Raw genomic sequence first — 14,800 nt, forward strand, 5'->3', positions numbered from 1 at the left:
CTACTCGGCTGTAAATCCCCCATCACCAGTGAGGCTACACACACACGCCTCCTCCGATACATGTGAGGTCAGACCTCTTTTTTTAAACTGCTGCTGATGCTGTAGCATTACCGAGTAGCATCACAGCGCTAACGCTAGCGACTCGGTTCTGATACATCAGCTCACAGACGCAGCCTTGTGCTGATCCACATCACCCTAGAAGTGATGAGGGGAATCTACTGTGCCCACCCAGAGAGAGCAAGACCAACTGTGCTCTCTCAGGGCTCCGGCAGCTGATGGCAAGCTGCATGACTGGGATCCGAACCATTAATCTCCTGAGTATAGTGACCTCTGGTCCACTCTGTGCCCATTCAAAAAATATTTAATGATGCTAATTCTTAAGAATTTTTCAGATGTCTGAATTGAATGTTTTAAACATTTAAAAATCCTAAATAAATAAAATTGACATTCTGGCTCTTTCATGTTTCATATCTGGCTCTTATTGCTAAATAAACACAAGCGATATTGAAGTTAAGTTAAAATTAATTCAATAAAATATAACAAATTCTCCAACTGGTCTATCACAATGATTAATATATTTGTTTTTTAATTACATTATTGAATTATTGTACAGTATATATTAGTCATTGTGATAGACCTTTTTTGGAGATTTTATTGTTGCAGGAATAGTAAGTTTTTTTTTTTACATTCTGGGTAATAGGTTTACCTCGATAAGTAAAATTCATTACGATTGTGTCCATATATTGTGCGATAAATACATTACATTTTTTGTATTTTATTTCACCTTTATTTTACCAGGCTAGTCATTAAGAACAAGTTCTTATTTACAATAACGGCCTGGTTATTACATGATTATTGATTATGACAAACCTAATTGTGATGCCAAAATACATTCTCATACTTTCTTTTTCTTTTCTCTCTCTTTTTTTTTTTGTTTATCAGACATCTGAACAACGAGCACGCGCTGGACGACAGGAGTACGGCTCAGTGTCGGGTACAGATGCAAGTAGTTCAGCAGCTGGAACTGCAGGTAACACTTCTTTTAAAATAATATATATATATATATATTTTATTTGTATTCCTATCTTCCAGCTCCTCTTCAGTCTGTCTTTCTTTACGCCTCTCCCTCTCTCTCTCTCTCTCTCTCTCTCTTTCTTTCTGACCAGTGGATGGGAGATGGGGTGGAGGGGGCAGGGGAATAAAAATGAAATTATTTTGTACATTTGTGAGTAACCAGTCATTAAAAATGTGTTATGTATGCATGACAGCCAGCCAAAAGATATATGGAGAGCCTGGGGCCTTAGTCCAGAAGATAATTACATTTTGAATTTTACTGGGTTTTAAAGTCATTTACGACTTTTAACTATTTGGCACCACAATAAAACATTCAGCGCCGAGACGCCGGCGACCGCAGCGGGCGTCCTCCTCCTCGCCGTCGCTCTGCATATCGATCGAGAAAAGTTGTTAATAAACGTCCGGTTTTATGGAAAAACACACTTTTCCTGCGTTTCGTAGGTAAAGCACTCTTGATTAATACATGCAATAAGTGTTTTCCCATTTTTTCTTTTTTTTTCATGTCATAATGGCACCTAATGTATATGCATAAGGATATTAGTTATGCATGCATCCAGCAGAGAGAAGGTGATGCTTCCAGAGTGACGTTCCATTAGAGTAGATTAGCGAGAGCAATAGCGAGAGCGAATAAGCGAACGAGCGAAAGCGCGAAAACGAGCGAATGCTGTGACCCTCCAACATCTTAAGAGCGAGCAGTCTATCTCTCCACACCTCTACTACAAATACCTCCCATCCTTTCATCCCTCCATCCAGGCCAAGCCACATCAAAATGAATCTAAAGAGAACAATCGCTCGATTCATCCTCCTGTTCGTCTACTGTACTCGTCTGTTTATCCATCCTCTCCCAACAATGCAGCTCTTTCAGGAGGATCAGCAGAACAAACAGAATTAGGCTTTTTTTATGTGTGGGTTTGGGTTTGGCAAACAGAAACAGAGCTGAGAAAGAAGTTGAGTGTGTTTAGAGGGTGCGCCACTAAATGCCAGCAGCGTTTAGCATTTAGTGTTTGTTTCAGGACAGAGGAGTTGCAAACAGAAAGAGAGTTCGGGAGATTAACCCTTTATAGCATGAGTTATATTTTTGGGGAGAAATGAAAATACATCTATTTTTGGAAAAAAAAATGAAGAGAGCACTTCAGTTTCTGAATCAGTTTCTCTGGTTTTGCTATTTATAGGTTTATGTTTGAGTAAAATGAACATTGTTGTTTTATTCTATAAACTACAGACAACAACTACACACAACATTTCTCCCAATATATAAATTCCAAATAACAATATTAGAGTAATTTAGAACGTTTATTTTCAGAAAATGAGAATTGGCTGAAATAAGAAAACAAAGTTCATATTCATAAAGTTTTAAGAGTTCAGAAATAATGAATATTTGGTGGAATAACCCTGGTTGTCTTTTAATCAGTTTTTTTTTTTTATGCATCTTGGCATCATGTTCTCCTCCACCAGTCTTACACACTGCTTTTGGATAACGTTATGCTGCTTTACTCCTGGTGCAGAAATTCAAGCAGTTCAGTTTGGTGGTTTGATGGCTTGTGATCATCCATCTTCCTCTTGATTATATTCCAGAGGTTTTCACTTTGGTAAAATCAAAGAAAATCATAATTTTTAATAATTTTTAAGTGTTCTCTTATTTATTTATTTTTTCCAGAGCTGTAAAAAAAAAAATATATATATATATATATATATAGTCCTAGAAATTACTGAGATAAACAGTATTATTGTAATTTTAAGACAATTTCCATGCCACTGAAATAATGTTAATAGAACAAAGAATTTATATCCTTTTAAAGGCAACCGGCAGCTGCACCATTAGAATAGCAATCCGCCAGTCAGGGCGCACCTCAGTCTTAAAGGGAATGATGAGAAAGAGACACTCTGATTGGTTTATTTTACTTTACGCCCAAAATTAGTGCATGCCTTTTGTATGTTTAAAACCATGCAAGCTGTACTTTTCCCATTGTTACGATAGCAAAGACATATTGAAACGCTACAAGCTGCACGCTTATCCTTCTTCAGTGAAGCTGTTTTTGAGTTATGTTGATAGTTGATGATGTTATAGTCAGCAGATATGACTATATATGTAATAATATTAAATAATTAATCATGACTGTTGTCTTGTTGTGATTATGCAGTATTGCTCATTTCTTCATTTCTTATTCTTCCCTCTCTTTTCTTCCTCTTATTTCTTCATTAAAGTTAGCGAAAGATAAGGAACGACTGCAGGCTATGATGACTCACCTTCACGTAAAGTCCACCGAGCCCAAACCCACCCCGCAGCCGGTGAGTACAGCTACTGTCATCTTCTCCTCCTCTTCCTCCTCCTCCTCCTCTCTCGATTTTCTGCGTTTTACTGTAAAATTAAGGTGATTTTTTACCCGAGTGACGTCTCTCTCTGATGCAGTAAAGGTATAATTGCTGGGGGTCGAACGATGTTAAAGACTGTGGCCAGTAGTGACCTAAATTACACTAATCTGTGATATAATTTTCACTATATATTAAAGATGTGACATCAATTATCTGTTATCACATTGCAAAAAAACACTTAATCTTATGTAATTTAAAGGCAATATATCTATTTCTTTTTCTCAAAGAAAAAAAATCAGCTAATATAGCTTATTTTAGGAATAATGATCTTAATCAGTCTTATTTATAATTTTTGCCATTTTTTTTAGGTATGTCCAAATTGAACATATAAAATAAGAGACTTTTGTTTAATTTTGTTTTAATTCACTTGTTTTAAAACTTTGTGATTATATCTTATTATAAGACTTAAAAACAAAAATAAAATAGATGTTTAAAGATAAAGAAAAAAGAGTTTTTAACTTATAGCAGACCTTTTTTTTTTGCTGAGTAATTTTTCTTAAAATCCTTAATCTCAAAAATTAAAACCTAAACAACAAAAAAATAGAAATTATAAAAAAAATAATAATGTTGTAGTACAGGGGTCATTTTCGCATAATTAAGAATTTGGTATTTAAGTATATTTTTTTTTCTTTATTTTGTATTGCCTGTTTAAACATAAGGTTATTATTCACAAAATATAAACATTATCCTCAATATTTTCTTCAAAAATAATCATATATAAAATTAGTTTTGAAGAAAATATTTAATATTTATATTTAAATATATATATATATATATATATATATGTGTGTTAGTTTACTACATAATTTTAACACATGAACTGTCCCTTATACTGTGTCTAAATTTCGTGATGGATGGACCAATAGAAATTCAAAATCCATAATGACCTTAAAAAACTCTCTTTACATTGAATTCTTCTGAAAGCTGAGGTAAAATAGCCGTTCTTTAGAAACTGTAGATGGTTTTTTTTTTATTTGGACAGTGATGATTTGTTTCTGTACGTCTCTAATAATTTATTTAACGCTGTAGTTTTTTTTCTCTGTTGATTATCTGAAGGGTAAAAAGTTAAAATGTCCCGCTCTGAGACGCCGCCGGACAATAGCAGACAGATTGTGTGGATTAGCGAGGCTCAGACGCTCTCTGACACCGAGCTTTGTGTGGAGAAAGTGGTCGAGGACACTGATAGCATTGTTAGCATTGTTAGCGTGTTAGCTCGTCCCTCGGGGGACCCGGGACCTGTGTGTACGGGGGAGCCGGGGGGGGCGACACGGTGCAGCCGGATTACTGTATTACAAATCAGCTGCCCTTTATTATCCAAAAGTGTTTAGAGAAGTTTTTTACACCATCCTGAACACACACACACACACACACACACACACACACCTGCTGACTACATAACACACATTTATTAACAATTTCTGCAGATGTCAGGACTATTAGACTCTATAAACATACCTATAACAAGTTATAATGCATTTATAAAGCGTTATTAACATGGTAATCATAATGCATAGTCAACTGTGTTAATAAGATGTAATATATATATATACATATATATATATATATATATATATATATATATATATATATATATATATATGCAGCAAAATAAATATGAATACATTTTAACAGTGCATACGAAAATAAATACAGTAAATAACAAAACAATATACTTAACACAGTATTGATAAAGCATTATAAACATGTATTTATAATGCATACTCTGATTTTTTAATTTTATATATATTAAATGAAATTTTAATGTTTTAACAGTGTTTCTATACATTCATACAAACCAAAAAAATATTTTTTGCAAACAGTAACTTGACCATGATATTTTAGAAAAGAAATGTAACAAAATTCAACTAATCTTACAGCAAAAAATGACTACATAACTAAAGCGCAGCATTTAAAAAAAAAAAAAAAAAACTTAACACAGTACAATAAATAATAATGCAAAAAAAGAGGGGCTTTGCAAATTGATTTTTACCAAATTAGAATTTATACAGCTTTTGGCTGTAGTAAAGTAGCACACTCACACTTTCATCATATTAACTAGAAAAAGACACAGAAACACAGAGAACTCTGAAACTATTAAAAGTAGAAGTATTTTCATTTTGAGAAATAATAAATAAAGAAATTACAGATAAAACCTTCAAAAGACTCTTAGAAACTGGATAAAACTGCTACAGGAAGACGTCTGGCTGACCCACATGGAAACAGCAGCTTTAGCCTTTAGCTCTTTAGATTAACATGATTAAGGACTAAATCTCAGTTTCAGCAGAGAAGAGAAGAATACATTATGTGTATAAGTATGTTTATAGTTTATATTTTACCCAGTTTTTGTGAACAACAAATATCTCAATAAAGGTTGTGATATTAGTTAACAGTATAACAGTATGTTGTACCCGGTTGTGCATATTTATTAAAACACCGCGGTGTTGTTTAATCATAAACATTTATTATTCTGGCACATTAATCCCCCAACTTCCAATTTATCAACAATTCATACATAGACGTCAAGAGAAGCATCACCTCAGGCTAAAGGCTGTTTATCTATCTGTGTGTGTGTGTGTGAGAGAGTGTGTGTGTGTGTATTTACCACAGAGTGTGTCACTAAGCATTCTTGTCAGAAATCTGACCTTTTCACTGTCCATAATTAAGCCCATGCTTTTTTCCTCCTCTTATTTTTCCCCGTTGTTTATTTCTTTAGCAGCTTTGTGAGTCAAATCCAGTATAATTAGATCACCAATTACCATTTAATTAATTTCTGTCTGAAGTCTCATTTTTTCTGGCCGCACTGGAAAAGAGGCCAAATGGTGACGGAAACAAAGAGGGGACCATTACGCCGCTGTCTGGCCTATTGTGGGGGATACTCTCTATTTATGATGGAGGAATATGGATGAAACAAAGCTGGCTAATCCACAGCTGTGTGTGTGTGTGTGGGGTGTTTGTGTGAAGGGTGTGTGTGTGGTGTGTTTGTGCACACTGTTTAGAAATATCTCCTTCTAAAAACCTTTAAATGCTAACCTTGTTAGTAATTTACGCACATTATTTAATCCCCAAAAACTTTTTTTTTATGTATATATCTATTTTCCATTATGTATTTCACCTTTTATAAAATAATCATTAATTAAATCCTAAATCATGCATTCATTTTTTACATTGCATGTCAAACGTTTCATAATGAATTAACCAATAGAAATGCATAAACGTGACTAAAAATGTAAAATTATTACACTGACTTCTATTGAATGTTAAAAGAGAAATCAGTGGTGTTAAAAAATAATAATAAATCATAATTCATTTCAGAAATCAATATTTGGTGGAATAACCCTGGTTGTTTTTTTTTTTTCACAGTTTTTTTTTTTTTTTTTTTTCATGCATCTTGGAATCATGTTCTCCTCCACCAGTCTTACACACTGCTTTTGCATAACTTTATGCTGCTTTAGTCCTGGTGCAAAAATTCAAGCAGTTCAGTTTGATTTGGCTCTGCATTAGAAGAGCGGCAATTAGCGGCTACTTATGGAGGTAAAAACTTAAAAAAAAAGAAAAAAATCTGTGAATAAAACTTTCATGTATATAAACTTTTTTTTAATTTTTTGCATTATTTGAGATCTAAAAGCTCTATATTTTTTGCAAATAAATGCAACATTTTTATTATTATAAAGGCTGAGGAAGGCTGAGAGCGTTTGAATGTTGTAGAAAAGAGAAAGAGAATGAGAAAAGAGGAGGATCTTCACTGATTGCTCTTCTTCTTCTTCTTCTTCTTCTTCTTCTTCTTCTTCTTCATCAAGTGGAAACAAAAGGATGGGGAGGGCAGGTGGGTTATTAGTAATAATGGTTTATAAGGTAAACTCATTAGGCAGCGAGCGCTAAGTCGGTACGCGACTCCCAGCAGCTGTGCTGGCTTTCCAACACTGCTCTTCTACTGGAGTGGAAAATTCGAGCCTGACCCGGTGCTCTCTCACTATTAATTTGTGTGCGAGCGTGCGCGAGAGAGAGAGAGAGAGAGAGAGAGAGCACTCTCGCGTGTGTAGCGGGCTAATGACACAAATACATATTTCCCGCACCAAATTGTTCTAATTGCTAATTTGCTAAAGGAGGCCATGTTTCCAAATTAAACATGATTTCTGTGAGGTCTGCGTACGTACGGCGCGAGAGAGGAGAGATAGAGAGGGGGCGGGTGAAAGGGAGGGCGCGAGAGGGCGCGATAGGATTTTTTTTTTTTCTCTTTTCTCAGAGCGACAGGCCGCAGCAGCAACTGTGTTCAACTGTTCCCCGATTGCGCTAACAAATTAATGAAATGTCAGGGCTGTCAATTGCCTCTGAGGTATCAGATGTCTAATTTTGCACGATAATGGTGCTTCTGACAGTGCAGACGGGGGGGCAAGGCAGGTGAAAGCTAACAGACAGTGTTTAACATGTAACCCCACCAACCCCCACACAATACCACACGCACCGTCCACACACACACACTTACAGATACGGCACGGCTCGCACAATTACCGCACAGCCTATTAACACTCATTACCATCCTGATGCCCTGCTTGATGGACAGGTATATAATAAAGAATCGGCGAAACGCTGCCGCTCCTGACGAGCGATTCATCCTTGACACGGCATTGTCGCCGCGCACGTCTAATTGTTTTGTGTTTTCGGACATTTTTCTGAAGGGGTTAATGGGTTGCTCTACAGCCGTCCGCCAATTTGCACGCTAATTTGCGTAAGCGCTACATCTGGAAAAGGTTCCTATTTTTTACTTTCCTTTGTTTCTTTGTTTGGTGTGAGGATTTATGATTTGTGTGAGGATATCTGCTCATTAATTAGAGTTGTAATATATATATATATATATATATATATATATATAAAACCTCCTGAGACCCAAACGTTTGCTATTTGGGATTAGTGGGATCTAACAAAGTCTAAAACTGATCCATGTTAACATTTTAAATTATCTTTGCCATTTGGGATCAGAACGACCCAATAGGTTTTGATAAAAAGTAAAAAAAAAAAAAAAACTGATTTCAAACAAGAACAATTAGAACAAAATGAGAATTTTTGCGGCCAGTTCATATCATGTTTCTGTCTGGACTGGCTGTAGAAACTTTTGACTGGGATTCCCGCAGTCATGTTTTCAATGTTGCCATGTGATCACTAGATGATTCAGATAGTGTCTCATAGTGTCCATATGAGACCAAATGATCAATATTTTAAAAAATATATAGTGTATCGTGGTGCCGAGAAGCAAAAATGTAATATCCTTATACGATACATACATAATTCTCTCAATGAGCTTGAAAGGAAGGAGTTCCCAGAGGTGTTTATTAGCACTTGTTGCTCCTTTGTCTTCTTCACTCTGTGCTCCAGCTCACCCCAAACCATCTGGATTGGGTTCAGGTCCGGTGACTGTGGAGGTTCAGCTCATTTTTTGTTAAGAACATAAAACTCCACATGTGTTCATTCATAGTTTTGATGCTTCAGTGAGAATCTACAATGTAAATAGTTAATCATGTTAATCTGAGCTAAAGGCTAAAGCTGCTGTTTCCATGTGGGTCAGCCAGACGTCTTCCTGTAGCAGTTTTCTCCAGTTTTAAGGTTTTATTAGCGATTTCTCTAAAGAAAAGACTTCTACTTTTAATAGTGTCTTTTTTTCTAGTTATTATGATGAAAAGTGTGAATGTGCTGTAAGTGTGTAAGTGTATAAATGCTGCTGCAGTAGAGAGTGCAGTATCTGCTTTTTGGGATGAACCGATACACTGCTTGACCAATAATATGGTGATACTAGTATGATCATATCATATATATATATATGCATGGACAGCTCTGGGAAAAAAAGGGAGCACTTAAAATTGATGAATTTCTTTGATTTTACCAAATTGAAAACCTCTGGAATATAATCAAGAGGAAGTGTACCACTTAGAGCTCGCGGCTTAATCAGTTTACCTTCTAAAGCATTATTACTAACAACCCACCCATCACTTTCTTTTGTTTCCACTTGATAAACAAGAAGAAAAAGAGGAAGAAGAGCAATAAGTGAAGATCCTCCTCTTTCCTCTTTCTCTTTTCTCTTTTTTACAACGTCCAAATGCTCTCATCCTTCTTCAGCTCGGCCCCGCTGAGGAGGGTCACGTAGACGTGGCGTTTAACCACGGTATCACCTCCATAAGTAGCCGCTAATTGGGGCTCTTCCAATACAGTTGCAGCCTGTAATTAGTCTAGTTTCATGCATGTGCATCTAGAGTTGTGCAAAATTTGGAGAAAAATTGGCATTGTGTTTAGGAGTGCAGCGATTTGGGAATTCTGGGACGATGCAGATGCAGATATCCAATATCCTGCATGTGTACAGCTGCTGAGAGTCACGTACCCAGGAGTGTGTGTACCACTTAGAGCTCACTGCTTACTAATAACCCGCCCGCCCCTTTCTTTTTGTTTCCACTTGATAAAAAAGGAGAAGAAAAGTAAAAGGAAAAAGAGTAATCGGTGAAAAAGAGCAATAAGTGAAGATCCCCCTCTTTTCTTTTTCTCTTTTTTACAACGTCCAAACGCTCTCATCCTTCTTCAGCTCGGCCCCGCTGAGGAGGGTCACGTAGACGTGGCGTTTAACCACGGTATCACCTCCATAAGTAGCCGCTAATTGGGGCTCTTCTAATACAGTTGCAGCCTGTAATTAGTCTAGTTTGGCCTCTCTGTCTCAGGCTTATTAGGAGGCTCTCAGGGGTGGGAAACAGACGCTGTCAGCCGGCAAGACTAAGACCTGCCTCTGCTTCTGCTGCTGCCGAGAGCGCGAGAGCAAGCGAGAGGCAGTCAGAGAGAGAGAGAGAGAGGGGAGAACTGAAGAGGCGCCAAAGAATCCAGCAAATCAAACAAAAGAGACAACAGGGAGGGAGGGAAGAAGGGAAAGAGGAAAGAAGAGAAAGAGGGAAGGTGCAACAGCGTCTCTCCTGCACAGATAAAGGGCAGGAGCGACAGTTCACCCACAGCTCCTCGTGTTTACAAACGTGTAAACTCTCGCGCCTCCCGAACCCCACAAAGCTCCCGAGGTTGACTGAAGGGCATGTTCTCAATTAGCAGCACCACACTGGTGCGCATCATCTATCATCTGTCATCCAGGGCTGTGCGATATTTGAGGAAAAATTGTCATTGCGATATATTAGTGCTTCAGTTCATTCGAATTACAGTTTTAATGCGATTTTACATAGACATTTTTTAAACCTTTTTATTTCTAAAATATTTGAAAACGCTACTCATTTCTGAAGTGTTTATCCGTCTTACCTTGCTTACCAGCGCCTCCCAGAGACTAACGTGCGCATACTTTTTAACCCCTTTTCAAGTGAAATTTTCGCCTGTTTTGAGGGTCCCTCTGTTTACACTGTACACTGGTGGTTAATGGCTCATATGAAAGTAGATACTTGGGGTCCAACAATGGAATCACTGGTTTTCAGTTTTTGGTAAATTAAATGTTTTTGAAAAATCACTAAAACATATAATCAATAATTAATTTAAAGTTTTCACATACAAATCATCGTATCTTTAAATAACATGATGATATCAAACTAATTCTGCTTGCACAGGTGCAATAACTACTTGTCCATGAGAAGCCAAAATTTTATTGAGCTACCTATAATCACTTGAGTTTTATTAAAGATTAACCAAAGAGTGTTAAAAACGTTTCCAAGTGTCCCAAACTGTATCCAAATAGCACGAACACCCAGCAGTAAAGCATATATTAAGCTAGAAATAAATCCTACCGTTTCTAAAAACTGCAGCAGTATCACTCTCCAGTGAGGACCTGTGATTAATTATAGAAAATAACTTTAAACTCTCCTTCAAAGTTTCTTCTGTGACTCGTTTAGTGCATTATTCCTCAATTTTCAGTCACAAACTGAGTGAGTTTCATAATTATTTTGTAAGAAGTATTAAAAATATTAGTTGAGGCATCATTTGAAAATCATTTGTGACCCTTATTCTTACACAGACTGTTCATGGCTTAAACACCCCTTTTATGGGGAAAAAAAAAAAAAATATATATATATATATATATATATATATATATATATATATATACACCAAAAGTTAATCATGCAGTGTCACAGAATTAAAAATATCAAACATTGGACAAACCATTGCACTTTATACACTGTGTCTATTGTGATATCGATGCTAAAACGATATATTGTGCAACTCTAGCATCATCCTGCCCAGCCAATCAGTGATTAATACTCCCATCCAATCATGTCTCTTCTTTTTTCTCTCTGTGTTTCCAGCTTAACCTGGTGTCAAAGGCGGCTCCCGCGGCGTCGCCGCCCCTTAGCCTGCCCCAGACCCCCACCACGCCAACCGCCCCGCTCACGCCGCTGTCCCAGGCCCACTCGGTCATAACGCCCACCAGCTTACACAGCGTGGGACCCATCCGCCGCCGCTACACCGACAAGTACAACATGCCTATATCTCCAGGTACAGCTTTTAAATTATAAAAACTGTCTTAAAATTTATTTCATTTACAAATTTAATTATTTTAATCCAAGTGGTATGTTGTGTCTTCTTGTTTCTTGTGGACTCCTCTTTGGGTGTTCTTGGAAGGCTGTTGTTTCTTGAAATAAAACTCAGTACACACTGTCTTCTTAACCGGAATAAATATTTATTTCAATCAGAAGCAAAGTGTGGGAGAGAGCTTGTCAATTCTCGGTGTCCCAGGTTTTTCTCCCTCCCAGTCTTGTAGTCTAAACCGTTTAAATAGTCCCTCACAGTCACTCCTATAGCTCTCATGCCTAAAAAATTCCAACCACCCTATTTACAGCTTTACCATATATGTAAATATGACCTTTTGAGAAGCGGCATGTTGTTTACCTGCAACCACTTGTGACATGCCAATCATGTATAGAAATGGACTTCTCAAAAATAGTTTAGCTGGACACATGAACTTCTCTGGGCTAAAGGCCTCTCAAACAAGAAGTGGTGAACATCCATAGTACAGAATACACCTCAGGTACCATAGACTAAAGGCTGGTTTATGTCTGAGAGAGAGAGTACAGTAGATCATGCTGTTTCTCCATCAGCAGCCAGAGTCTGAGAGAGAGAGAGAGAGTACAGTAGATCATGCTGTTTCTCTATCAGCAGCCAGAGTCTGAGAGAGAGAGAGAGAGAGAGAGTACAGTAGATCATGCTGTTTCTCTATCAGCAGCCAGAGTCTGAGAGAGAGAGAGAGAGTACAGTAGATCATGCTGTTTCTCTATCAGCAGCCAGAGTCTGAGAGAGAGAGAGAGAGAGAGAGAGAGTACAGTAGGTCGTGCTGTTTCTCCATCAGCAGCCAGAGTCTGAGAGAGAGAGTGTACTTCATATCTATTAATTGACTCTCTAAATATGGGAGAAAATGGGATAATTTATTTATTTATTTTTTTTAGAAAGCTAAATAAACTAATTTTTACAGACTGATCATTTCTATCTTTTTTTTTTTAACAGATATCGTTCAAAACAAGGAGTTCTACATGAACGCAGATGTTCGTCCTCCGTTCACGTATGCATCGTTAATACGACAGGTAAGTGTCGTCCTGTCTTCTGATAGGCTGATTTACTGCAAACTCACTCTGTGCATGCTTTAGAAGACCATATCATAAATATTCATCATGCACACACACATACACACACACACACACACACACACCCAACCCCCAGCCCCCCACACACACACACCGCTTTATTGTGCAACACTGCAACACAATCTAATAGTCACAGTTTAATCACAGGACAAAATGAGCCACTTCTGACACCAATCTTTAAATTTAAGCTAATAATGAAATATAAATAATGTATATAATTTTAATTAATTTATACAGTTTAACAGGGTTCTTGCTCCATTTTAAAAGTCAAATTTAAGGCTCTTTAAGAACTTTTTAGAACCTCAATAAATGTAATTTAAGGCCCGAAAACTTCTTAAGTAAAAAATAATTTATTGTATAGAAAATTAAAACTTAACGTTTTCCTTCGTTATCAATTTGCTTTTTCAATTCTGTTCCATTGTGTTGCAGAATATGTACAAATGTTACCTAGCTCACCGCTAATGTTAGCTAGCTCTACGCTAACCTTATTTCTCTCCCCAGTAACATTAGCTAGCTCGAGGCTAATGTTTGCCAGCTCTATTCAAACCCAAGTTCTCTCCCTCGTAACATTAGCTAGCTCTCTGCTAACCTTAGTTCTATCCCAAATAACGTTAGCTTAATACAGAAATTAAGTTTTCTTACAGTCTTAATGCAAAAAAATAAATGATGAATTAGTTTTCATTTATTTTTTATTTATTCATTTATTTTATGTTTCATGTATTACAAAAAAAGTCTCAACTAATTGTTGAGATCATTATCAATCATTATAATACATATTTACACTAATATATCCATTCATTTTTATTTTGTTTAGTAATAAATATTTATAATTAATAAGTCTTAAATAGTGTAAATTAATGATTAGTTAAGGCATTTTTTAACCATTTAACAATGTCTGTTTATTACTTTGGAAAGTGCTATTATTATTTGTGACCTTTATTGTGACCCTAGGTTTTACCTTTATATTTATTTAAATTAAATTAACAGGTTAAATAAAACATTAAAACTATTAAAACTAATACATAAATAAAATGAACTTATAATAATAATAAACCATAAAAACTATAATACCATATTTGCATTTTAGTTTAAACTTTTATTTTTCTTGCGTTCTGTCATTCTTTTTTTCTCTCAAACCTACCCAGTTAAATTTCAAATACAATTTATCCGTGCGACACATGATTAACCATCTGTAAACGGAAAACGGGCGCAGGGTGCTCTCGCCACTCACAGAGCAGGGTGTGGGTTAAGAGGGGGGTGGGGGGTTGAGAAGAAGAAGAAGAGAAAAAAACTCATATATAACAATTGCTTTTGATGAAGCATTACAGCCAATGTGATTATTACCAAATTCATTTCACACAACAGCGGGGCTGCAGCGTCTTTAAGATGCCCAGTCAATTATCGTAGCCGGGCGGCTAATCTGCCATCGCGCGGGCATTAATCTGGGCTCTGGGATAATTGCCGCGCTGTAATCTGGCCCCCGCAAAATAGTTTTCGCTTGTTCTGGTCGCTTAGCGGGAAAGGATGTATTCAAATGGCAGCATTTGAATGAGGCCTCGCTAAAATAAAATAAAAAAAGAGAGAAAGCGTCGGGTAAACAAAGTAGCTGGTAGCCGGTAGCGGATCAGCGCCCGCCTGTTTTACATGCACTATTAAAATAAACGCGGCCCGAACACGCAACCCCCCCCACCCCGTATCTCCCTTTGTTTAAAGCTGGGCTCTGGAGCGGAAGTGGAAAATGAATTGTTGCTTAT

The 14,800-nt window shown here is 36.8% G+C and overlaps 1 protein-coding gene across 8 annotated transcripts in view; it reads left to right on the plus strand.

Moving 5' to 3' along the window:
• The window catches only part of foxp1b (forkhead box P1b), a 409,787-nt gene that overhangs the window by 371,817 nt on the left and 23,170 nt on the right, over positions 1-14,800 (plus strand). For all 8 annotated transcript variants that reach the window (XR_007439200.1, XM_049479473.1, XM_049479470.1 and 5 more), the window contains 4 exons: positions 943-1,030; positions 3,280-3,363; positions 11,715-11,904; positions 12,910-12,986. Coding sequence is in view for 7 of the 8 variants with exons in the window: in XM_049479473.1 (XP_049335430.1) it covers positions 943-1,030; positions 3,280-3,363; positions 11,715-11,904; positions 12,910-12,986 (439 nt within the window). In the remaining variant the exon portion in view is untranslated. The remainder of the gene's footprint in view (positions 1-942; positions 1,031-3,279; positions 3,364-11,714; positions 11,905-12,909; positions 12,987-14,800) is intronic.

Source organism: Astyanax mexicanus, chromosome 5 (assembly GCF_023375975.1).
Source record: "Astyanax mexicanus isolate ESR-SI-001 chromosome 5, AstMex3_surface, whole genome shotgun sequence".
Classification (NCBI taxonomy): domain Eukaryota; kingdom Metazoa; phylum Chordata; class Actinopteri; order Characiformes; family Acestrorhamphidae; genus Astyanax; species Astyanax mexicanus.